General features: G+C 43.7%; 11 protein-coding genes across 11 annotated transcripts; 4 read left to right on the top strand and 7 right to left on the bottom strand.

The window, feature by feature from the left end:
• Positions 1–11: 11 nt before the first annotated feature.
• Positions 12–1,090, bottom strand: BYT42DRAFT_563531 (ribosomal protein L23/L15e core domain-containing protein). Its single transcript, XM_051567610.1, has 2 exons — positions 1,062–1,090; positions 12–702 (listed from the first exon to the last, which is right to left on the bottom strand). Exons 1-2 carry the CDS (start codon positions 1,062–1,064, stop codon positions 310–312), a joined length of 396 nt encoding a protein of 131 aa, XP_051425436.1. The 5' UTR covers positions 1,065–1,090; the 3' UTR covers positions 12–309.
• Positions 1,091–1,353: 263 nt separating this feature from the next.
• Positions 1,354–2,670, bottom strand: BYT42DRAFT_597832 (aspartate-semialdehyde dehydrogenase). Its single transcript, XM_051570954.1, has 2 exons — positions 2,324–2,670; positions 1,354–2,240 (listed from the first exon to the last, which is right to left on the bottom strand). The coding sequence occupies exons 1-2, from the start codon at positions 2,601–2,603 to the stop codon at positions 1,447–1,449; spliced, it is 1,074 nt and encodes a 357-aa protein (XP_051425435.1). The 5' UTR covers positions 2,604–2,670; the 3' UTR covers positions 1,354–1,446.
• Positions 2,671–2,781: 111 nt separating this feature from the next.
• Positions 2,782–4,499, top strand: BYT42DRAFT_563526 (uncharacterized protein). The gene is made up of 2 exons (XM_051567609.1): positions 2,782–3,496; positions 3,593–4,499. The coding sequence occupies exons 1-2, from the start codon at positions 3,056–3,058 to the stop codon at positions 4,220–4,222; spliced, it is 1,071 nt and encodes a 356-aa protein (XP_051425434.1). The 5' UTR covers positions 2,782–3,055; the 3' UTR covers positions 4,223–4,499.
• A 52-nt stretch (positions 4,500–4,551) lies between these two features.
• BYT42DRAFT_563525 (RGS domain-containing protein) lies at positions 4,552–5,765 on the bottom strand. The gene has a single exon (XM_051567608.1). The coding sequence runs from the start codon at positions 5,615–5,617 to the stop codon at positions 4,802–4,804; it is 816 nt and encodes a 271-aa protein (XP_051425433.1). The 5' UTR covers positions 5,618–5,765; the 3' UTR covers positions 4,552–4,801.
• A 745-nt stretch (positions 5,766–6,510) lies between these two features.
• On the bottom strand, positions 6,511–8,167 carry BYT42DRAFT_612424 (uncharacterized protein; the record flags this gene model as incomplete). The annotated part of the gene is made up of 3 exons (XM_051571627.1): positions 6,511–7,488; positions 7,679–8,023; positions 8,111–8,167. 3 exons carry the CDS (start codon positions 8,165–8,167, stop codon positions 6,511–6,513), a joined length of 1,380 nt encoding a protein of 459 aa, XP_051425432.1.
• A 2,217-nt stretch (positions 8,168–10,384) lies between these two features.
• On the top strand, positions 10,385–11,712 carry BYT42DRAFT_563519 (velvet factor-domain-containing protein). Its single transcript, XM_051567607.1, has 4 exons — positions 10,385–10,773; positions 10,839–10,976; positions 11,064–11,309; positions 11,374–11,712. Exons 1-4 carry the CDS (start codon positions 10,424–10,426, stop codon positions 11,495–11,497), a joined length of 858 nt encoding a protein of 285 aa, XP_051425431.1. The 5' UTR covers positions 10,385–10,423; the 3' UTR covers positions 11,498–11,712.
• On the bottom strand, positions 11,710–12,884 carry BYT42DRAFT_563517 (S-adenosyl-L-methionine-dependent methyltransferase). Its single transcript, XM_051567606.1, has one exon. It carries the CDS (start codon positions 12,806–12,808, stop codon positions 11,999–12,001), a length of 810 nt encoding a protein of 269 aa, XP_051425430.1. The 5' UTR covers positions 12,809–12,884; the 3' UTR covers positions 11,710–11,998.
• A 796-nt stretch (positions 12,885–13,680) lies between these two features.
• Positions 13,681–14,710, top strand: BYT42DRAFT_563514 (60S ribosomal protein L10-A). The gene is made up of 2 exons (XM_051567605.1): positions 13,681–13,716; positions 13,993–14,710. The coding sequence occupies exon 2, from the start codon at positions 14,003–14,005 to the stop codon at positions 14,651–14,653; it is 651 nt and encodes a 216-aa protein (XP_051425429.1). The 5' UTR covers positions 13,681–13,716; positions 13,993–14,002; the 3' UTR covers positions 14,654–14,710.
• Positions 14,711–16,291: 1,581 nt separating this feature from the next.
• On the top strand, positions 16,292–18,457 carry BYT42DRAFT_563511 (uncharacterized protein). Its single transcript, XM_051567604.1, has one exon. It carries the CDS (start codon positions 16,391–16,393, stop codon positions 18,347–18,349), a length of 1,959 nt encoding a protein of 652 aa, XP_051425428.1. The 5' UTR covers positions 16,292–16,390; the 3' UTR covers positions 18,350–18,457.
• Positions 18,458–19,452: 995 nt separating this feature from the next.
• On the bottom strand, positions 19,453–20,676 carry BYT42DRAFT_563506 (uncharacterized protein). The gene is made up of 5 exons (XM_051567603.1): positions 20,444–20,676; positions 20,309–20,364; positions 20,212–20,231; positions 20,014–20,120; positions 19,453–19,885 (listed from the first exon to the last, which is right to left on the bottom strand). Exons 1-5 carry the CDS (start codon positions 20,545–20,547, stop codon positions 19,699–19,701), a joined length of 474 nt encoding a protein of 157 aa, XP_051425427.1. The 5' UTR covers positions 20,548–20,676; the 3' UTR covers positions 19,453–19,698.
• A 218-nt stretch (positions 20,677–20,894) lies between these two features.
• BYT42DRAFT_563503 (ClpP/crotonase-like domain-containing protein) lies at positions 20,895–22,649 on the bottom strand. Its single transcript, XM_051567602.1, has 8 exons — positions 22,444–22,649; positions 22,214–22,377; positions 22,089–22,144; positions 21,921–22,016; positions 21,702–21,741; positions 21,598–21,631; positions 21,263–21,527; positions 20,895–21,188 (listed from the first exon to the last, which is right to left on the bottom strand). The coding sequence occupies exons 1-8, from the start codon at positions 22,555–22,557 to the stop codon at positions 21,148–21,150; spliced, it is 810 nt and encodes a 269-aa protein (XP_051425426.1). The 5' UTR covers positions 22,558–22,649; the 3' UTR covers positions 20,895–21,147.
• Between the last annotated feature and the right edge of the window lie 54 nt (positions 22,650–22,703).

The raw sequence follows: 22,703 nt of genomic DNA, 5'->3' as shown, positions 1-22,703 counted from the left end.
ATTTGAATTCTCTGTTTTCTAAATTCGTGCTTTCACTTGACGATCACTTTTTAAGAGCTGGAAAACGAAAAAGGAACGATCGAACGAACGACTGATCTATACAAGAGCAAAGCCAATACGTCCAATAGCCAAAGCTGGCGGTTGGATTGCAGGATCTCATAAATTAAAAAACACACGCACACAAGTAGATTTCACACATGCATTTTTGAAACCAAGATTTGAATGAGAAAGAAAAAGAAAAAGTATACAAAAATGATGGTGTGTAGCCAATATGTATTTTTGGATGAATCAGGATCAAGAGACGCCCACTTATTTCTTGCCAGCGGAGGCCTTGGACTTCTTGGTACCGCGGAACTTCTTGGCACGGTTCTTCTTTTCCTTGCGCTGCTTGCGACCACCCTTACCAGGTTCAGCCAAACCAATTCTGGCAAGACGGTACTTGGGTTCAAACTTCTTCAATGCTTCGACGGAATCGTAGATCAAACCGAAACCAGTGGTCTTTCCGCCACCAAAGTGGGTCTTGAAACCAAAAACAGAGACAACCTCCTTTTCGGCCTTGTACATCTTGCCGAGCTTCTCGCGGATCTGGTCCTTGGAGAGGTTAGCGAGACCAGGGTGAATCACATCGACGACCATTTGCTTGCGTTGGAGCAAACGGTTGGTGAGGAATTTGCGAGTGCGAATTGTCACAGAAGTGTCGGCCTACAAATTCAACGAGAACAATATACATGTTAGAAGAGCTTCAATACAATTTCTCTATTCCATCCACTCCCCCCCATTTCTCTCGGTTGTCCATTCTCCCTCAATGTGCACTGTGTCTTCTTCTCTTTTTTCTTCTCTTTTTTTTTTTCCTTCAGCCTTTACGTCGTGCGTCGGTGGGAACATTCTCCTCATTTGTCAACTTTGAAGGAATGCTCATTATAGGCTGTATCTGTCGTCGTTGTAGTTGTTGTTGATTTATCCAATTCATCCATCCATCCGTTCATCTATCTCGTGCCGAGTGCCTCCAATCTCCTTTTCCCCTCCCATCCTACTATTGTGCTATGCTATGTTCTACATACCATATTGGTAGTTCGAAAGAAAGCTTCAATGATCCTTGACTCGCCACGCCATTTGGGCCTGCCAGCTGACTTTTGGCTGTTCCGGAAGTCCGAGTCGAGCCCGATTCTCCCACCATTTTTGTGACGGCGAATTCATCTCTGGTTGATCAAATCTGATCCTCTCCCATCCCATCCCAACTCTCTGATATCTTATGGTACAAGGTGGTTTGCCAGGCATAAACCACACCACCATTTCTTGATGTGATAACGAAGGTTTGAGTAGTTTCTATTTGGTAACTCTTCGATACCTTCCCCCCCCCAAAAAAAATAGATGAACCAGATACTTTCAATGCAATCCTTATTCTTTATCTATTAGACTATGTTTATTTATTTTTTAAGATTTTGCTTAGATCAATCCCTTGGCGACGGCAATTTCGGCGTTGAGGACGGAGCTACCGGCTGCGCCCAAGATGGTGTTGTGAAGAAGAAGGACGAATTTGATACCCAAGACGGGGCATTCTCTTACTCGGCCGACAGTAACGGCCTGACCCTTCAACAATTCACGATCCAATCTGGGTTGAGGTCGGTCGGCATCGCGGGTGACAAGGATAGGCTTTTCAGGAGCCGAATGACATTTTAATGCTTGTGCTTCGGAAGTGTAACGATCCAGTACTTGGTAGACTTCTTCGATGGAAGGTGTGCCGTTGGCGAATTTCACAGATACCGATTCCAAATGACCGTCCAAGACAGGGACACGAGTACAAGTAGCCGAGACAACGGTGTTGGACAAGGGCTCGAACGCCTTGGCATCCGCCGACACACCACCCAAAATCTTGGCAGCTTCCCATTCCATCTTCTCTTCCTCACCCGAAATGTAAGGCACAATGTTGTCCAAAATATCGAGACTCGGCACACCGGGGTATCCAGCACCGGAGATGGCTTGCTGTGTATGAACAAGAACTTGACTAAGAGGACCAAATGCATCTTGCAGAGCCTTCAAAGGCACAACAAGACCGGTCGTAGAGCAGTTGGCATTGGTGATAATGAAACCCTTCTTAAGGTTGTGAAGCGTGCGCTGATAAGGAATCAAATCAAAGTGTGAAGGGTTAACGGTAGGCACAATCAAAGGTACAGCGGGATCCCGGCGATAATTTTTAGCATTGGAGAAAACAGCCAAATCTGCTTTGAGGAAAGCCATTTCTACCATAACAAAACAAAACGATATCAGTGTGCCTGAGCCTAAATGCGATTTGATTTATAATTCTTAATGATGATCAACTTACCGATATCGCCAGCAACATCCGCATCAAGACCGGAAAAGACAACGTCACATTCTGCGAATTCTTCAGCAACACAGGCTTTGACGGTCATACCGGCAACGTGGGCGGGAATAGGAACATTCTGCTTCCACTTGACGGCCGAACTGTAAGGTTTGCCTGCGGATCGCGAGGAGGCACCGAGAGCATGAATGGCGAAAATGGGATGGTCAGCAAGCAACAAAATAAATCGCTGACCGACGGTGCCGGTAGCACCGAGAATGCCGACTTTTTTGGTTTGAGTCATTGAGGGAATGAAGACAAGGGGAGTGAAGGAAAAAAAAAAATAACAATAAAAAAAGCTTCAATTCGGGATCTTTCATAGATGGGAATTTCAGACTCAGTGAACAAGGCTTCTGAGTCATGATTTGTTACGACCTGAAATGAAACTCAGTGATATTTGATTTCATACATCAAGGGTTCAACGGGCTTCTCGCTCAGCTTACACAAAAAAGCCAGTTATTGCAGAAACAGCAATGGCTTCATACTTTATTTGTTTCGCAGTGTCTGTCTTGTACATGAAACGTTAATCAGAGTTTCCCACTTTGCACGTACCATGCTACCCATTTTACTAATGTTTTGATGATTTGTCCTATCTCACTACTGTATGTTTTGACTAATGAGAGCCTCTATTAGTAACATTTCTATAAAAGTACATCTTTGTGGGCCTTGGTGGATATTTTTCTGATTTTTTTTTTTATGTGTCAAACAAATGAGAAAAGGAGGGTGTTGAGATCCGCCGGTGGAGGCTCGCCCTCTTACTGGGTTCGATTTGTGCAGAAATCATCCACTGGCTTTTTTTTTCGCCTTTTTTTTCTTCTTTTGTTGCCTGGTTTTTCTGCACGATTGTCCACCATGTTGACCAAGATCTTTCAAACGATGGAATCCGACGTAAACGAAGCGCCTATTACTATGCGCGCTTTACTTCCCAAGGTTCGATCGGGAGCTCTCATTGGTATTGGTGGCAATGTTCACCAATTGCTGGAAAGCAAGTATAATGTGCGATTGTATCTCAACAAGGAGTACGACGATCAGGGCCGTCTTGTTAGCGTGGTTGGACAACCTGTCAATGTAGCCAAAGTGTGGCGAGAAGCCTTGTCGCTAATCTATGATTCTCGTCACGATCTGAACTATGGTGAAGTAAGTTTTGACAACCTCAAAACGAATTCAATCGTCCTGCAGAAGCACGCATTCAAATTGGCTTTCCAATTGATCGATTTCAAAAAAACTGTATAGAAAATCGGCATTAATTTCTTGATACCGTTATTGCTGGCCAATAAATTACAGGAACCTGATCCAGCCATTGAACGAGACTTGACAGACGTGACGCATCCGGGACGATGTCTTCTGGCTCACATTACCCAAACGAGTCGAGCTACCACCCTCCTCAAACACCGCGTGTTGGCCAATACGACGGAAAAGTTATTGCAAATCTCGGTGGAAAATATGGATGAGCGCAGCATGCAAGCATTCGAGAAAGCATTGACGATGGTTGCCGAATGTTTTCAAAAGTTTCGAAGAGAAGCCTTGTCACCACGCAATATCTATTACGTTCCTTTCTGCGAGATGAATCCGCCCGTCGTGGAAAGCGAGAACGACGAAGTCGATTTGTCCTTTAATATCTTTGAAGGCATCGACAAGGAAGCCGACGATGTTTATTACAGTGGATCGGCCAAACCTTCCCATCCTTCACAAGAAATTCAGTTTCATCCCGACGAAATGAACGGTGAAGAGCAATGGCACAATGACTTTATCGCCAATGCCGCCAAGATGCCCGCCACCTCATTTTCAGAACCCCAGCCCAAACCTCGCAACCGCACCCGCTCGAATCATGGCAACAATAACTCCCGTCACCGCTTACTCTAATCCTTTGCCTTCTCATCGCTGTCATACCTCCTACATTAGTCATCTTTACGCATTAACTCTCTTCGCATACCATTAATATTACCGCCTTATTTCATGCTTATCATTATCGCTATCAAATATTTCTCTGAGCTGTGTATTTTCATCATGGTTAGTCACCCTTTAGCACCCTTATGCATCAATGCATACTAGTATATTCTCTCGAAATAATAACATCATTCACTGTATTCCTGTAAGGTGCCGCATCACTATGACTAGTAAATAAACACTTTAACCATTGTACAGAGCCCAGCTATATTGAAAAAGCAGGCAACCGAAAAGAATAACAAGGTCGTGTAGTAAAAACTTTCTTATAATTCATACAGAGATATGTAAATGTTACGTAATTTGTTGAAAGGGGATTTCTATACTGTAATCTATAAGTCTATGTCAACATAAAGAAGTGTGTCTAAAAAAGATCTATCATAGTGTAGCTTGAATGGGACGGGTGACAAAAAATGCGCGATATGATACATTGAAGTGAGTAAGGAATGAAAATGGGGTTCGAAACATGGAGGATGGAATGGTTATTACAGTTTTTCTTTATCGCTGGAGTTTGCGCCAAGTGGTCCATGAGAATCTTATCATTTCATTGGACGTTCGCGGTGTGTTGGGCGCGGAAGCATGCTGGGGCTCGTAGTAGGAGAATCCCAAGGATCGTTTCATGCGTTTGATCATGGACAACTTTGTGCCAGTGCTGGAGACGGAAAAGTCGGCACAGGAGCCGGTGTCTTCAAATCGGGCGGATGCAAAGCTGGAACGCGGCGATTTCATCAATTGCCGTAAATGCCATCGATCGGGGAACGAGAAGGATGAGGTGATCGTCTTGGACGCCATCAGGGGCGGGGGGGACGGCAAACGGGAAGGCGCATTGTCAGTTAACCAGGGAATAAATGAATTCACTCGCATCAATTCTACCACGGCCTCGATCGCCAGATTGAACACAGCAGGATGATATTGATTGTGAAGATGCACCCGTTCCAGGATGTCTTGTCGCATATCGCACGGGATGTTGATCTCTTGAGGCGAGTTGGATCGCACATATGTGTTGACGATGGTAAGACATTTTTCTTGCAAAACGCCGTAATGGAATCGCTCCGACTCTGTTAAACGACTGTCCGTCAGGTTTTCATCCGAGAATGAAAAAGGATCCGAGCTCTCTAGGATCACGCAGTCCTCAAACCCTTTCAAAGCTTCATCATGCTGAAAGAAGCAACGAGCGCACTCCTCATATCGTTGAACAGCCAGATAAAAACTCAAGTTCTCGGTACAATACTGCTGTCTTAAAAAGTGGGTGAATTCATGAAAGAGATCACTCGATGTATCGGCCAACACGGATTCTAAAGTCAAGATCTCCATTATATGAAACAAGTAATTAACGAGGGAAATACAGATAAAGAAACGAGAGGAAGACAACAGTTACAAGAATAACAAGATTAATAAAGAGAAGGAGAGAGAGAGAGAATGAGAATGAGAACGAAAAAAAAAAGGAATCTAAAGAAAAGGATGCAAGGGTAAAAAGGTGGGAAAACTGGGGTTGGTTATCTAGCTTTTATACCGACACCGAACACCATGTGCTTCCATGGCGGTAAACAAGTGATGGTTGCACAGCAGTAACCATATCTCATCATTCAACCGTTTGCCCATATTGCCATGCGAACAGGTTTCTAAATGTTTGTGGTTAACAAAAACGTGCTGAATCTGTAATCCCGTTCCTTTGCCATTGACTGAAGCGGTTCAATTCCCCTTTTTTTCTGTCCTTCCATGTCGGGTTTCGATTGGTTACATTTAAGGGGGGGGGGGGACCTGACGAAAAAAGAAGAAATAGATTCGACAAAAAAAAAAAAACTCGTTATTTGTCAATAGGACAATACAATACAAAGTCAATTTTCATTAGCACGGAAACGCACAGGCAATTATTGTTTGTTTACAAGTCTCCAATATGTATCTTGTATGTTTATGGTATCACTTTAGCGCAATTTTTCCACTCCATCTATTGTAGCTTTTACAAAGAAGCATCGTTTTACATCTGAGAGCATCATAATACAAAGGATCACAAGAAAAGAAGAAAAAGAACAAGAAAAAAAAAGATATAAAAATAACGTAAAATAAACAGGAATGCTGATTGCTCCTCCAACCAACTAAAGCATTCAAACATAAAAACAAAAATTGAGAAAAAAAAATCCAGTCCAAGTGGGGTTCATTGGTTTGCCAAGACAAGGGCCAAGTATCGAGTTTTAGCGATAAGCATCTTAATCCATCTTGACTTGGATCGTGGTGGCTGTTGTTGTCAGATCACACGAGCGCCGTTGGTTAAAATAGAATAAACTAAGCCGTGGCAGCAGTGGATCGGTGGAAAAAATAGCCGTTGAAAGACTTTTGGGTCGGCACCATTCTCCTTTTGGCCGCGTTTGACACAGGTAATTGGGAATGGTCACGGTACCTGCTGCTACGCTGACACGGCGACCGTTGGGATGACGGTTCGGATTACACAAGCCTTTTGGAAACTGGCGTTCGTAAACGTGACAACATGGCATGAAAATAGAAGGACCTTCCTGCAGTTGATGCCACTGATCGCGATTGTCTGTCAATATGGCAAGAAATACATCGGCTTCCGGTAAAAGCTGGGTCAGTGCTTCAAAGTACGGCTTCACTACCACATCGCCAAAATTCACACTCATGGTTTCGCGAACAGCACAAAATCGATCCATGCCCGGACTGACGGGTAATCCGGCCGCTCGTTCGGCGTCTCCTTGACGAAAAAATTCAGCCACAATGCGATCTGACCATTGTTTGCAAATCGGCCACGGTCGCACAGTATTGCTGATATCAGCCGCATGCAATAACACGCGGGAAAAGCTCTGATAATGCGCATCCGCCGACACCGATCCCCTGTCACAAGGCACGACGTCTTGGAAAGTGGCGCTCTTGCAACACTGCTCATCCTCTTCTTGACCTTCTTCATTGGTTTGCTTTGTATACGACAACAGATCCGATAGTTGTCGCGCTTCCGCTTGCAGATCGTAGTGGTGGGCCATGTCGGTGGCTAAAATAAGGTCTTCAAGCGATGTCATAAATCGGCTGGCACACGATACATTGCGAAGCAATTGGTGGCGTTCGATCAGTTGCCGCGTGATCTCGACAGCCAGTGATTCCAGGATCGACTCCCCTTGATATTTTAGAGCAATGTCGGCCTGGGTATTTCGCAGATATAGATTATTGTAACCTGGCTAAAGAAAAAAAAAACAAGTTCATCCATCCCACCAGGGAGAAACACAAAAAAAGGTCAGTATGATTTGCATAAAAGTAAAAGGTTGCGGCGAACCAACGACTTTAAAAAAAAAGTTGAAAGTTTGGACTCCCTACGGTGCAAAGGGAGCCATCCTTCTCCTTTTTGTTTGATGAGTAAGAAATACTTACATGACCCACATCATGACACAGTGCACTGATAAAAATTATGGCAATATGCAAGGGCGACAGGTACTCTTTTCCTTTGAGATGAATGATCATGTAGTACAGGACAGCCACAATATCGACGGCATGATAAAATGAATGGTACGGCGCGTCAAGATAAGCGGCATCCACGTCAATGAAAAAATCAAGCAACTGGGATTCGTCGACACCCAACGTTTCATGAATCTGGAGATGCATCGCCATGCCAAGCAAATGGCCGTAAACATCGGCACGATGGTGATTCAAAATGTTAAAGTCAAGGTCCACGCTTTCCAGTGGCTGTTGCTTGACATCCGTCCAGCGCAAGAGTCGCTATAATACAGCGTTAGACATTTATGTGGATCTGAAATTGAATGAATGCTGTACGCATCAAAGATTTTCGGTTGCTACAACACTCACTCTTTCCACGGCAAATAAATCCTCCGCTGACAAAGTATTCAGTTTTAAAATAAGCATCTTTTTTTGCTGGATGGTCCGTTGGTCAAAAGCAAGAAAAAAAAACAGTGGTGCCACTATTTTGGATGAAAACACAACCGACAAGGAAAGAGAAATGAGAACAAGAAAAAGGAGGGAAAATGATGAATGTGTTAATCAATATCGAAATCATAACGATCATGTCTTTACAACATCCATTCATGTGTTACATGGAAAAATTGAGGACTTTAGGGATGATTAGATTCTATGGGATCGTTTCAATAAATACCAATTAAGAACGTGCCCTCACAGCATACCCATCACTCTCTCATTTCGTTTCGCCATGTTTGACAAATACCACCGGTTCAACGCACATAGTCCATCCATGCTCCATGTCAAAAAAAAAACTTTATGCCAGACGCTATATGAATTGTTGCAGTAGACTCTTTTTTTGTTTCAAAATGTAATGCGAATTTATTTTTTGTGAAATGGATGGTTGTTCATGTTCCTGAAAGTCGCCGCTTTCGGAGTTACAACATTCAGAGGATGCTCCTTTTTTTTTTGGTTTCTCGCGCAAAGCTCTCATGACGATGGACGTTCTGCGTAAGCACTTTGCAAGCCAAGTATTATGTGATCCGCATATCAGTGCATGGATCGTCAGCAATCTCACAGCGATCTGACAAATTATATGTAGATCGTCGATCGCGAAAGACATGAGGAATTTATGAAGCTTCCTTCTATACAACCTACGACTTGGCCACGATTTCATCTCTCCGTGATTCCGCCATTCTCTGATTCCATGATTTAATGACTTCATGATTCTTCGATTATAAAAAAAAAAGTTGAATCTACTTATATTTCATCTGTCAGTGTTTTGGACAATAGAATTATATGATTGATTTACCACTTATTGTATTTCTTGACAAATAGACCGCTCGCGTTACAAAAAAATGCAAGGTGACTTATGCAAACTTTTGATATGAAAGATTGTGTGAGATGAATTGAGTTACGTAATCTAAATAAAACAAGACCATCTATAAAACTACACAATAAATGAAACCACAGTAATTTCATTTGAGACACAGCTACTCTTCTTACTCGCTCGTCCACAGCATTTCCATTTACCGTTAGCCTTGATTAATGCACCGTGCCATTTCAACATGTATCTAACATTCAAGCTTTAAAAAGGCAGAAATTTGTCTTGTGCAACAATAAAGGCGCATTGCGAGACTGTCAAAAGTGAGTATGCATAAAGGGGTTCAGCATCAATATCATATAAAATCCCGTTCAAATGTTTGGCAGCCATGGGAGCATGATCCACGTCATACAACTCTATATTTTTAATGGTGACGTTAATAAGCTTTTTAAGATTGTTAAAGTTAACTATTTAATAAAAAGTCAAACTGTGCCAATGCATGCGTGAAACAATGGGATGGTCGGATCACATTGCCTGTGAAATATATCAATAAGGTGAAACAGACCAAATTTTTCATCGCAAAAAAATCTAATAGGCATATGAGTCCTTCGGAGCCTCAAATCCCAAAAGATTTCAGAATTTTTTTTTGGTGTTAACCCATCGAATTCTGTTCTCTGGAGAAAATTCAGGTAGAAATTACCATGCAGCTGCCCCCAATACGTGTTTTAGCTTATCTATTGGGTACAAGGCTTGCACTAAGCACGGCCCACGTTGATGGAAATATTCCGCCGTTACGTTTCGATCGATCATTTGCTGGTGCCATGCGTATACATTCGGCATTCCAATCTGAGGTGCCTCGCCCACGCCAGCCCATTCGTCTCCCGAGGGCTCATTTCAACGAAGTGTTTCGTTCCAATCATCGGTGATCCTATTTTGGGATTTTCTGCCTCCGAGCGACTAACCATTTGCGCTCACTTTTGTCGGTATTCCTCATTAGGGTGGTTGCAAACCCAGTAACTTGCATCCATATAACCGGAATAGGACCACAGGCATGGATCAGAAAAGGTTCAAATCGTTATCAAGAGTGCCTGGCAATAAGACGATAATGATGTGTCAGACTATGGGGTTTTCCTTTTTTTTCTTTTTTTTTTTTGGCCCACGATGATTCGTACTTTGCACATGCTCACACCCAATTCGATCCGCCTCATGTGGCGCGGTATCGAGTGATCGGGCCGCTTACAAGGACAAGATCCGGTAATTTGGTAGCGCTAACAGAAAGACCCTAGATTGTATTTCCCCGCTTCCGGACTTTTCACTGTTTTCATTGGTTTTCATTAGTTTTTGTGTTTTCTTCCTTCTTCTTTTTTTTTCCTTGACCCTTAATGCATTGTACTTTTCCTAATTTCATGGCCGATACTCCAAAACCTGCGACTGCTTTACCATTTGATGAAGACGCTTGGTGGGAATGCTTCATCAATGCGTCTACTCTCCTGTCTGGCGATGGGGCCCCTGACAACGAACCGTACTCACAGAATCTATCACTTCGAAATTTGTCGCCGGTTCCCCGAGCAAACAACTTTAGCTGCGGCCCTACTGTCAGTCAACCATCGGTGACGTCCACTCCCACCACCACTATTTATACACCGTCCCTTTCTCGTTCCCCCGTTGATCCTCCTCAGATACTTGTAGAAAGCATCTATTCACTGATGCCAGTTATACAAGAGAACATCGAGTACGAAAGCCACGAAGCCCTGAGTCTTTTACCTGGTTTTTGTTAACTTGTTGCCTTTTGTATAGGACTTGCAAGTTATCTATTGTTGAGCAACCCAAACGCTGCCGTATGTGTGGGTTTGGTGAGAAAGACAAAAGACCAATTGATCCAGCCCCAATCTTACGTCTTGACGTATTTGACGAGCATGGTATGCCCTCGATAAAGTAAGAAGAAACCAAACCAACAACCACAACCATTTCACCGTCCTCCAGCATGTGGGCTTAACGTCGATGATGTTGTGTTATTCATAGCATGATTGACCTGCCATTTTATATATGTCAAGCATCGTTATATTCGATGGACATGCAACAACCAATGGATGTTATTGAAACAGTGCCTTCTGTCATGTATCGGGTGCTGATCGGATGCACATTTGCTTCTCCGCTGCTACTAAAAGACTTGAACGGTGACCGACAAATTTACTTTGCATTTCCTGAACTGAGTGTTCGCACAGCAGGCACATACCGTTTAAAGTTCAGTTTCATCCATCTCACAAGGTAACCACGAAACACGATGCAAAGCAATACATCCCCTAAACGACATGTCCATATTTCGCACCAGAAACACTGTGGCTACTCATGTCTTTAGCGATCCATTTACCGTTTATCCACCCAAAACTTTCCCGGGCATTCATGGTCAGTTTGGGATGCTATTTTCTTTGGCTTGTGTTCATTGTTTTGGCTAATTAATCTGTCTCACAAAATTTAGAATCCGGGGAATTGACCATACATTTGGCAAAACAGGGTCTTCGAGTGCCGCAGCGTGTATTGACGAGACAAAAGACCGCTCATTCTAACTAGACCCTTTACTTTGGACATATTGCAACACATCAACCACTATAGATCTTCATTATAGAATATTCATATAGAGAAACTATTAAGTCAATAAAAAAAATCTGTCATTTACATTTTTCACTGTTGCCCTATTCATTCTTGTTCATATTTCAATGTCAATCGCCATTTTGGCGATCCACCCAATCGGACGCTCGGAATAAAGTTTGTTGTCCAACGATCCAGTGATCCAGATCGATTGTTTTGACTTACTTATTCTTGTTATTGGGACATGATCTTTTAGTATGCTTTTCCAAAAAAGACTTTTAATCAACATAGAAACTACTGCATATGCTTCAGCATAGAGACAGAAATTCTTTTGTGACAATATGTGGCATGATTTTTCTGCATTCCGTTTATGCGGTATTTCTACAAAGCACGAGCACAAAAGGCCATTCTGCGTGTACTGTGTCCTGATTGCTGGATAACTTGAGAATTTCCCGGATGCGGTTGATGCCTTCATCCATCGGATCTTCAGATGGATGTTCCTTCTTGTATTTCACATAAGCCGACGAAGTCTTCATGTAATTGCTGAATTCTTCCAATGTCATGGTCTTCTCCATAAACGACTGATCCACCGGTTGGCTGATGTGTGTAACATCCGCACTCTTTGGTGAGATGAACCATTTCACGTCGGAGAACGGGAATTCAATATCTCTGTACATGTTGATAATGTATTTCACACGACTGTCGAGGTAGCTCATCAACGGACCTTCGCTGGTGACGGATTTCAACACATTGGCTGCTTCTTCATTATCCTTGATGGTAGGATAAAAGTAACCCCACACCGCTAATGTCCCGTTTGGTTTCAACACGCGCTTGGCTTCTTTGAAGAAAGCGGCATGGTCAAAGTAGTGGAAAGCCGTGGCAACGGTAATAACGTCCATGGAGTTATCTTCATATGCCAAGTCTTCGGCGGTACCCACAGAATACGTAACGTTGTCCTTGGGTGTAGCATTTTCAATCATTTCCGGCAAAGTGTCACTGGCTTCAACGTGACGAAACTTGTTGGCTAATTCCACCGCCACCTGGCCTGTACCGGTAGCGACATCAAGTGCCGTGTCAAATGAGCCACGATGGTAATCGTACAGCAAGGAGAACACCTTCTCCGGATACGTAGGACGGAATTTCGAGTAAGAAGCACTGTTATAGTCGACTTTAGACATGGTTCAAAAAGGGTACTAAAAGCAAAGTAGTGAAAGAGCGTGCGCATTGCGAATTTCAAACTGACTTTCCTTATATGATGCAATTTCGCGAACATTTGAGTCACGCTTCGCGACAGCGGACTTGTTCTGTGGCATTATCATCCATGCAATTAGCCTAAACATTTCAACCGAACGCTGGTATCTAATATTTACGACAAAATCCTGAAATTAAGGGTTGTATCCCCCGATCGAATGCCTCCGATCAGATAAGCATGGTAAATCCAAGAAAATGGTAATATTTGGCTTGTTTTTCGTCGTCATCCATATGCAATGATCCATCAATCATTACCACTGTAATATATAGGATCACTGCAAAATAGTTGTTTCCTTTATCCAAGCTACAGTCAAACCATCATTACCGATGTTGCTATTGCTAAGGTGCATGCTTGCTTGCAAAGGAGCGTCCCGAAGATTCAACGCATGGTACAAACCTAGTGAAACCCCCGGAGAAAGTTCCATCGAGCAAAATGGGTTTTCCAAACCTTTCATGCTGAATTGGGTTACTGCGCCTCTTCTACATTCCCACATTGTGCATAGGACTAAAAAAGTTCGTTAAACTCCTCTGTAGAGTAGACCAAATGTATGATATTAGCCGAACAGTGCTTATGAATAGTCTCTCTCGTGTCGTCCTTCCACAGTGTACAATCTGTGTGATCGTTTCAATCACAGAAATTGGCTTCAGCTTTTTCGCTTGCGGCGGGTTTCGAAATGATTTTAGGGCTTTTTTGCGAGGCCAGTTGTGGCTCAGCGGAGGAATGGCGCAGTCCGGCTCGGAAAACCTTCGCCGGCTCCTGTTGTGTCGTGTGGTATAGGTGCATCTGTTTGCTTCATGTGTGAATCCCTCCTTTCTTTCCGTACTTCTGTACCTGGTGAGTAGATGCTGGACCGATTCAACGGCGGATAAAAGACGGAGGGAATGGCAGTGGCGAAATGGATGGATCGAATATATTGGCATTGTATTGGATGGAGAATTTCATGGTGGGATAAGTCGCTTGGTTGTGAATGATGGCGGGGGGGAACCTCCATGTCGTGGGTCCCGACTACAATGCACGGCAGCGAAAGCCCATCGGAACGTGGAACAAGGGCGATGGGAGAATATTCAATTTCATTGCAGTGAACTAATGTATCGGTTTTTGTCTATACAGGATTTTAGCCATGGGTCGCCGTCCCGCTCGTTGCTACCGTTACTGTAAGAACAAGCCTTACCCCAAGTCTAGATACTGTCGTGGTGTCCCCGATGCCAAGATCAGAATCTACGATTTGGGTCGCAAGAAGGCGCACGTCGACGATTTCCCTCTTTGCGTCCACTTGGTGTCCAACGAGTACGAACAATTGTCGGCTGAAGCTCTTGAAGCTGGTCGTATCTGTTGTAACAAGTACATCACCAAGACCTCCGGCAAGGACTCTTTCCACATGCGTATCCGTGTCCATCCCTTCCACGTCACCCGTATCAACAAGATGTTGTCGTGCGCTGGTGCCGATAGATTGCAAACCGGTATGCGTGGTGCTTTCGGCAAGCCCAATGGTCTCGTTGCCCGTGTCAACATCGGCCAGATCATTTTCTCCGTCCGTACCAAGGACTCCAACAAGGCTGTTGTTATTGAAGCCTTGAGACGCTGCAAGTACAAGTTCCCTGGTCAGCAAAAGATCATTGTCTCCAAGAAGTGGGGTTTCACTCCTCTCTCTCGCGAAGACTACATCGTTGCTCGCTCCGAAGGCAAGCTCCGTCCCGATGGTTGCTACGTCAAGTTCGTCCCCAACAAGGGCAAGCTCAACGACTACTTCCGTGAAGCCAGCAGAGTTTAAACTCTCTTGCACAAAAAATTTAAATAAACGTGTGGGTGATTCATGCATTGCATGGCTATACTGGATGGTCTCTTACTGTGATACAATGTTGTGTGAATATCGGGGTCATTTATATATGGCATTGATCAGGGATGACAGTGGACTGGTGTGAATATTAACTTGTCGGTTCGGTTTCCCGGTTCTCATCTTGCATTTTCTCCCGGACCTTGTCATCCCAAATGTCTAAAAACTGAAAGGTCCCTTGTTGCTTGTTGAGCCGACATTTTATGATTCAAAGCGGCTTGTCCTTTAGCATTTTTGCACAGAATCGCTAATGTGCATGCGCATGCGAGACACGCATAACTTGCTAAAGGAATGTCTCGACGGACCAAAGAGATACCGCCAACACTGCAGATGATATTGGCAGATGATATTGGCTCCTCTGTCGACATTGCGATCGCGATGGCACCGGAATGCGACCAGGTCATTTTGAAGGTAAGCAAGTGCTGCCAATTTTTTATCCTCGTTTCTTTGTGCATGGCTTGCAAAAACTGTCTTGGATTATTAAAAACCCAAAAACTGCGAGAATACTGGTGCGTAACAGCAGCTGCATGCTTCTTTGCTTGATAAACTTTGTTGCCTCTGGGAAAAAAGGACAAGTGCAGCCAAAATTGGTATTGAAGCAACCGTCTTTCAAGGGCAATGGCGGCAAGCAAAAGTTTTCCATCCACAATAGAGCATGTCTTTTGGATATGATTTTGAAAGAAGACGCCTCTTGGGGTACATTTTTTGAAGCGCGCCACTTCCGTCAACCGTTGAGCGGTGAAGCCTCTGCTGAAACTTGGCGGGATTAATATTCTGGGTGTCTGCCAGTGAAAACTTGGATAAGCACTGTGACATAGGAAACAAGACGCATGTGAACAAAATGACTATGTGCATTGTATACCGTTTTGATGAAAACCTGCCAAATTATGCATGATAAATAACTCCCTGAAATCAGATACAGATGCCCGCATACCTTCTCTGTCTCTCTCCCGCCCTCTTTCTTTATTTACAATAGAGTCCGACTTTTTTAAGAGGTTTATTCCATCCATTTTCTAGTGTAGCCGTCATCCTGTTTCTAGGTGAACAACACATCCTACGCCATACAGTGAAAGAATTTGAAATAATCCGTTAGATCTTAGTTCAAGTCAAACGTCTTTAGTTTGAAACTAAAAAAAAAACAGGTTTCTTTCTGCGGCGTCTGTTGTTGCTAGCCTACCGTTGGACCTCCCTCTTTGCTCGTTGCCGCGAGAAAGTGAGCTGCCCCTGAAAAAATAATAGATACAATTCTCCCCACATGTTGCAGTCTACTTGGCCAAAGCACGGTAGCCAGGTAACTATTGTTTTTTTTTTCAAGCCTTCTCTTCTGGGCTTCGTTGGCTTGGTTAGGTTCATTTTGATTGGCTTCTTTTTGATGGTCATAAATTGAGGATGGCTGTATTTGAATTTCGACATTGAATTGGTGAAAGAGCGAGTGTGTTCTCGTTCCTGGCGACAAGTATCGTTCGAGTTCGAGAATCCCGTGCTTAGTTTCTTGCTCCGCTTCAAACGTGATTGAACGCTATATTGATGTTCGCTGCTTATTTCCTTTTTGTTTATTATCCTTTTCTTTTTTTCTTTTTTATTTATTTGCTTTCACCTGGTTTGATTCTCTTCTTCATATTCGCTTCTCATTTTTGTACATTTTTCTTCCTTACCCTGACATAAGCGACCGCTATGGATACCACCAACGATGCACCAGAGAAATATAACCGATGGCGACAGACTAAATCATCCTCCACAGGAAAGCCAAGAAACGTCGACCGCGAACTGCAACGTATCAAGAGTTTGGCCGTGGTGTCAGTGTTGAATAAAACATTTGCACAAGACAATGGACTCGGCGAGAAACGCGGTCCAACCCCATCGCCTTCCGTCTCCATTCCTACCACCCTATGCAAGCAAAAATCAAGCTCCAGTTTAGGACTCGGTGTGGGCGAATTCTCATCCAGAAATCGCAAGACCAGCACCAACAGCTTGCAAATGGATTGGAGTCCAAGCTTCAGCACTCCTAGTCGAATAGGAACCAGTACTATCCGGCTCAAAACAGAAAAACTTCGACAACTCGAGGACGAACTACTCAGAATGTACGAAACCGCCATCCATCAGACGACCTCTTTAAACAGCAGAAGCGAACCCAGTGGTTCGGTCAAGGGTGACGTATCGGACTGGGTCGTTACCATGCAACCATCGATTTCCAGCGAACCGCAAATAGGATCGTGTGTACAAGACTCGATTCCGGAGAAGAAGGAAGAGGAAGATGAAGTGGATGGAAGTGGATCGTTTCAACCGGACAATATAGACCGATTGCAAGAACGGATACGGACACTGGAGAGTGATTATGCTCAAGCGCTGGGTGAATGTCAGGAAGCACAAGAGGCAGCTGCGTTGTATCGGGAACAACAGATGCAGCTGGAACACTTGACACAAATGACAGTCAACAAATCGATGGAAGAAAAGGAGTTAGCCCAAGTAAAAATTCGACAACTGGCCACGGTGATCTTCCAGCAAGACGAGCTGATCCACGGTCTGGAACTGGATAGGGACATGCTGAAGGCGGAAAATCAACGGTTGCAGGCGGCACTGAAGGATACCAGTTTTGGCGATCGCATGGAAACAGCTTGCAAGGAGTTGGATGACGTGAAGAGTATACTGTATGAGTTGGCTGAAACAAAGGAGAGTCAACAACAACGGATGGCGGCCCTGTGGGGCGAATTGGATGCAAGTCAGGGACAAACGTGGCAAATGGTGCAACAGTGTCAGGATCTTCAGGCGGAATTTGAATCGCAACGCATTCAGATTGATGAAAAAATCAGTTCGCTCATGCGGCAACTATTGGACAACAAGACTCGTGAACACCCACCGGCGTCACCGGTACCGTCCCATCCAGCGACACCTTCAACAGCGCCACCACCGGCACCACAAGAACGGCGTGTGTCGCGCGGCAAACTCATGTCGTCCATCCCAATTAGGCGTACGAGCACTAGTGCTGTGGAACGCGATGCGCGTTTGAAAGAAGTCTTCACAGATGATTCGGTGCCCGATATGTCGCGGTTCTCTTATGCGTCGTCTTCGGCGGGCGAATCAGTGACGAGCATGTCACGATGTCCCGAACGACCGATACGCAGCGCTCGACGGGGCAGTGCCGCCACTTGTACTTCCAAGCGATCGTACATTGCTCGATGGACAGGCACCATTCCACCCGCGGCACCGCCACCCACCGATCCTCTTCCCCCTATTCCTATGTCTCCTACGCCTCATCCACTTCATCGTCGTTCGCTCTCTCCCTCTACTCGACCTTTCTCTTCCCTCCCTACGCCCATGTCATTGAAGCATGTCTCGGTGGATGCTGTCATGAAAACGCCCAAACCGGACCAGTATTACCAGGACGGCGACGATGCCTCTTATCGCGAGTTTGCCGAGCAATTGCAGGTGCGTCTGTCGGTTTCCAAGGAGATTGACGAGCTCCGTGTATGGAACACCCACGATCTGGACGACCTGCAAAAACGCAGCAGCCAAGTCAAGGAACTGGATCCCATGCCGGTCAATATGGCGCAAGACGCCACCAAACGATCAAGCCTCGTGTCCAAAGACAGTCCCGCATTTTGGAAGGAAATGAAAAAGAAACTGAGAGTCTAATTTCTATTTTTATCGCTGCAGGCAGCGAACCCACTGTTATTATTTTTTATATTGCCGTTATTATTTATTCAATAAATGCACATGTCCACAGTACAGTATTGTAGAACGAGTCTCTCGGTCGATTCTCCATCAAAGGCATCTTGTCCATATTATCCAGTTTATTGCGGTTTCACCGGCCATTTATTATAAAATTGGAAATTTAACAAGCGATGATGATCTCGGCTCGTCTCGGGAGTATCAACGAGAACTTTTGAATCACCACTATAAAGACATCCGCACTGCACTGTATGTTTTGTACATATCATTTTGTCTGGTGAGAAAAAAACTATAATAATTCTAATTTGAAATTTCACCATAATGAATGATGAACCTGAACCTCCCAGGTAGATGACTGACTTGTCTAATCCACAATATCATGCCGTCTGACGACATTTAGAATCAAAAAGTATCATCATATTTGTATAATGTTTTGCATGACGACCTTATTCAAGAAAATAGAACAAATTCCAAAATCCGTAAGCGATTGCGAAGGGTGAAAAAATGTTGCAAGCGTTGGCGATAAACAAAACAAAATAAATAACCCGACGGGCTAAAACGTAATGCTCGTCCCTGAAACAAACAGACATTCAGGGATCCGGTCCCATCGACCAAAGAAACACAGCTTATTTCATCAGCAGCCGATAAACATCAAAAACAGTAATGTATACAGCTGCATAACGAACCGAGATATCAAGGAAAGGCTGTGAAAGCCTCATTATTAGCCACTCTAGCCATGGATTCGCACAGCACGGGACAACAGAGAGCTTTGCGACAAAGACTGATAATAAAATGAACACTTCTCTATTGCTTCCCGTACTCACGGTCTTGGTGTCACATCAGAGAGAATCCAGGTTTGTGAAAGCAAGCCGAAAATGGTAAATGATACACGGCAAGTCAGCTGATGTTTTGCATTGACAACGGCACCCGATTTTTCCACTTACATGAGAATGATGCTTTGTTTGGTTGGTTTTTGGTTTTTTTCCGCAAACATATGGCTTACAGCTGTAGGGGCAGTGACGAAATCAAAGAAAAAAAAGCAAAAATTGGAAACGAATTGTTGTGTGATGGAAATTAATAGAATTGTAACCATTGATTTATATAGTATCGGGTAAAGAGAAATGAACATAAAAATAGCACTGTTACATTGAGAAAGGATGAGGAAAAACAACAAGTTTTAAGAAAAAAAAAAATGAGAATATATCAACCTGCTTATTAGAATAAAATACTCGGAAAAGAAAGGAAAAATAACACTGTTTTCTTATATTTTCTTCTTCTTCAATAAAAGAAAAGTAAAGACGGGTGCAGCACGATTAGAGCAACATGTAGGCTGCAATGGCACCTGCAGCGCCTAAAAGACCGTGATCGAACGTCAATCCACTGGCGGAAGATCCTTGCGTAGGTGTATTGGATGCGTCGGTGGGTTTGGTAGGATTGCCGCTGCTCGTAGGCTGGCTCACTGGTGGTGCCGTCGAGCTAGGTGGAACCCAGATGGATGTACTGATAGGGAAACAATAGCATCACGTTAGAAATTTTCATCGTTCTTTCACAGCATCGAGCATGGGATTTTTTATTTTATTTTTTTCACCATGCCTCTTTTTTGGATTTTTTCTTTTGCAATCACTTACACATTGGCACCGGGCATTGAGCAGTAGGTGGTGACCAGTCCGTCCTGAGTATGTCGACCAGCATCGTTGGGACAATTATCCCAGCACGACAACTTGGCTTTGTGCCACTACAAGTTGAGGACAGGAATCAGTTTTTTTTTTTCTTTTTCAATCTCAATCACCCCGAAATCATGGAAAAAAAAAATTATTGATATTTACTCTGCACAAACATTGGAAATCTGTAGAAAAAAAAGGAACTGTTAGTATCCGCCGATCATGCTTTTTTATCATCGCTGATGGCCATGGTGCATTTTACCTTCCAATTGGCAACCCTTGATATAAGTGTCTTGATTTGACTGGCAAAGCGTGAACCTGAAGTAATTTGAATGGTCGTCAGAAACAGAGAGATTGGCCACGCTTGGGCGCAATTCGAAGCTAAAAGGTCACTTACACATCTTGAGCAGCGCAAGGAGTAGTAGTATTTTGAGCCGAGGCTTTTTCAGTCAAGGCAACAATGGCAACAAGGCCAAGAATAGCAGAAGTGGTGAATTTCATGGCAATGGGTAACTAGGGTAATAAAAAAAATAAAAAATAAAAAAGAAGGGCGGAGAAGAGGGAAAAAGAAACGCTTCAAAGAATTTCGGTTTTATAGTCAGGGGTCGGGTAGGACAAGGTTTGCTGTCAAGGAGTGGTGGATTGGGAGGGACGAGGAGCAACGCACCTTATTTATTCAGTTGCATGTCGCTTCTCGTATTCCTGTCCACCTATCGCGAGTGTGGTCCAGAGTGGCCATTGTCTATATTTAGTAACACCCTTAACCCTTGTACTACCGCCATCCTCACGCACTGATGAAAATAAAAAAGTAAAATAAAAAAATAAAACCGCCCACACCGATGATCACTGTTTTGATAAACAAATTGAATCATGGAAAAACATCACATTTCTCAAAGTCTGCCACGTTTTCAAGGCCATGTTATACATACTACGGCCCCCAAAAAAATTGATTATATCAATTACTAGCATCAGTTCAAACAAAGAATCCGGAACAAAGAGAGAATGCACGGTGAGTGATAGATTGACCGTAATTACAAAAAATTGTGGGTGCATTGTGTTCATTGACCAAGAACAGATATGATGATCTAAATCTTGTTCTTTTCAAAGCTTACTTTTCTTGGCCGTCTTCTTCTTCTGAGATTCTATCATAATGAAAGTAATCAAATCGTTAATCATTGTTTTTTCTGATGCCAAAGAATGGGTAGACCATGCATACCGACGAATCGCATAATGCTTTCGAGGCTGTCTTTGCTTGTCATTCTGTCCATCAACTGGTCGACTTCGTTTTGATTGACTTGACTAAGAAGCCGTCGATCCGTGTGGCGGATAAGGCCTTTGGTCACTTTGATGGCTTCCAACGAGAATTGAGCAGCTTCTTCAGCTAATAACAACACGGTTTCCCGAAAGTTGGCCTCCGGAAATACCCTACTTAGAAACCCACATTGTTCCATTTCTTGTGCTGAAAAAACCCGACCCATCATCTATAATTTCATGCATCCCATTTGTAAATCAAAACGCACTCTGCATGCACGTGTAACGGATGAGGCGTACCAGCATCTCATTGGCTTTGGAATAACCCATAATTCTATACCAGTTTGGCCTTGTTATTGACCATGCAACATAAAAAATGCAATGTGGGTTCCGTTCCTATTTACCTGGGAAACATGACAGACGAACAACCTTCGGCGCAAAATCCTTTGTATAAAAAAATAGTTGTTATGTGACGGTCTCTCTCTTTTTTTTTTTTTTGCCAAAGGAGACATGATATATAGTGTCAGAGATCGACTCCACATGAAACGTGTTCTGCGTTCCTTGTGCCTGGCCATACTCTTTGTGTGTCCTTAGATATCCATGTTTATATTTTTGGTGATTACCTAATTTCATAAATGGCGTCTGGAAGGTGGCTTTATCAACAGCGTAAACGACATCGCATAGTGCCAATGTCGTGACACCAACGCCAATGGCATGACCTGAGATAATATTATTTAGCTTGGATAAAGACCAACCATGGACGGGCACTGTGAAAAGACCGTGTTACTCACCGTTCACTGCAGCTATCAGAAGCTTTGGAAACCAAATAAATTCATCAATGATCTGCCTTGAGCCCACGTTAGCCCCGACAGATATAATACAGATCCAAGGTACAAAAGGAGGATGAATAGCTTACGTGATGGTACGCTGAGACTCTTGTATCTTGTCAACAAGATGTTCGTCGGAAAAGTCGGGCATGGCAAGAGCATGACCCGAAGTATAATAGGGTCCTTGTCCAGTCAATACGGTAACTTTGGCAGCATCCGTTTGGGCAGCCCATCGCAATGCTGCGAGCCAATCCTGAATGAGTCAAAAAGCATCAGTCTCATTGTATTCGTCATCATCTCGGGCAATGGTAGCAGTTACAATATAAGCCTGAGGTGTGAACGAGTTGTATTTGTCTGGACGATTGAACGAGAGTTCGGCGACGCCGGTGGGGGACAAGGAAATATCAATACACTGTAATTTCGGGATACTCATTTTCGAAAGAAGCTGACAAGTAAACAACTTGGCTTTTTACGTTGCGTTGCATTGGGAGCTAATGTCAACCCCACTCATTTGCATGTGAAAATTGTGGCATTCGAAATTCTTTTTTTTTTTTTTTTTTTTTGCCCCTGATAATAGCT

The sequence above is a fragment of the Radiomyces spectabilis genome, assembly GCF_025331425.1.
Source record: "Radiomyces spectabilis strain NRRL 2753 chromosome Unknown BYT42scaffold_4, whole genome shotgun sequence".
Classification (NCBI taxonomy): domain Eukaryota; kingdom Fungi; phylum Mucoromycota; class Mucoromycetes; order Mucorales; family Radiomycetaceae; genus Radiomyces; species Radiomyces spectabilis.
This window is presented reverse-complemented; position numbering and strand designations above follow the sequence as displayed.

Coding starts and splice junctions, on each gene's coding strand:
- BYT42DRAFT_563519 (XM_051567607.1), top strand. CDS start 10,424: ATGCATTGTACTTTTCCTAATTTCATGGCCGATACTCCAAAACCTGCG. Junction 10,774..10,838: donor GTTATACAAGAGAACATCGA/GTACGAAAGCCA, acceptor CCTTTTGTATAG/GACTTGCAAGTTATCTATTG. Junction 11,310..11,373: donor AGTTTCATCCATCTCACAAG/GTAACCACGAAA, acceptor ATTTCGCACCAG/AAACACTGTGGCTACTCATG.
- BYT42DRAFT_563506 (XM_051567603.1), bottom strand. CDS start 20,547: ATGAAATTCACCACTTCTGCTATTCTTGGCCTTGTTGCCATTGTTGCC. Junction 20,232..20,308: donor CAAGGGTTGCCAATTGGAAG/GTAAAATGCACC, acceptor TTTTTTCTACAG/ATTTCCAATGTTTGTGCAGA. Junction 20,121..20,211: donor ATTTCCAATGTTTGTGCAGA/GTAAATATCAAT, acceptor CTCAACTTGTAG/TGGCACAAAGCCAAGTTGTC.
- BYT42DRAFT_563511 (XM_051567604.1), top strand. CDS start 16,391: ATGGATACCACCAACGATGCACCAGAGAAATATAACCGATGGCGACAG.
- BYT42DRAFT_563526 (XM_051567609.1), top strand. CDS start 3,056: ATGTGTCAAACAAATGAGAAAAGGAGGGTGTTGAGATCCGCCGGTGGA. Junction 3,497..3,592: donor ACGATCTGAACTATGGTGAA/GTAAGTTTTGAC, acceptor AAAACTGTATAG/AAAATCGGCATTAATTTCTT.
- BYT42DRAFT_563514 (XM_051567605.1), top strand. CDS start 14,003: ATGGGTCGCCGTCCCGCTCGTTGCTACCGTTACTGTAAGAACAAGCCT.
- BYT42DRAFT_597832 (XM_051570954.1), bottom strand. CDS start 2,603: ATGACTCAAACCAAAAAAGTCGGCATTCTCGGTGCTACCGGCACCGTC. Junction 2,241..2,323: donor GGATGTTGCTGGCGATATCG/GTAAGTTGATCA, acceptor TTGTTATGGTAG/AAATGGCTTTCCTCAAAGCA.
- BYT42DRAFT_563525 (XM_051567608.1), bottom strand. CDS start 5,617: ATGGAGATCTTGACTTTAGAATCCGTGTTGGCCGATACATCGAGTGAT.
- BYT42DRAFT_563517 (XM_051567606.1), bottom strand. CDS start 12,808: ATGTCTAAAGTCGACTATAACAGTGCTTCTTACTCGAAATTCCGTCCT.
- BYT42DRAFT_563503 (XM_051567602.1), bottom strand. CDS start 22,557: ATGAGTATCCCGAAATTACAGTGTATTGATATTTCCTTGTCCCCCACC. Junction 21,742..21,920: donor GACGCCATTTATGAAATTAG/GTAATCACCAAA, acceptor TTTTATACAAAG/GATTTTGCGCCGAAGGTTGT. Junction 21,528..21,597: donor CCAAAGCCAATGAGATGCTG/GTACGCCTCATC, acceptor ATGAAATTATAG/ATGATGGGTCGGGTTTTTTC.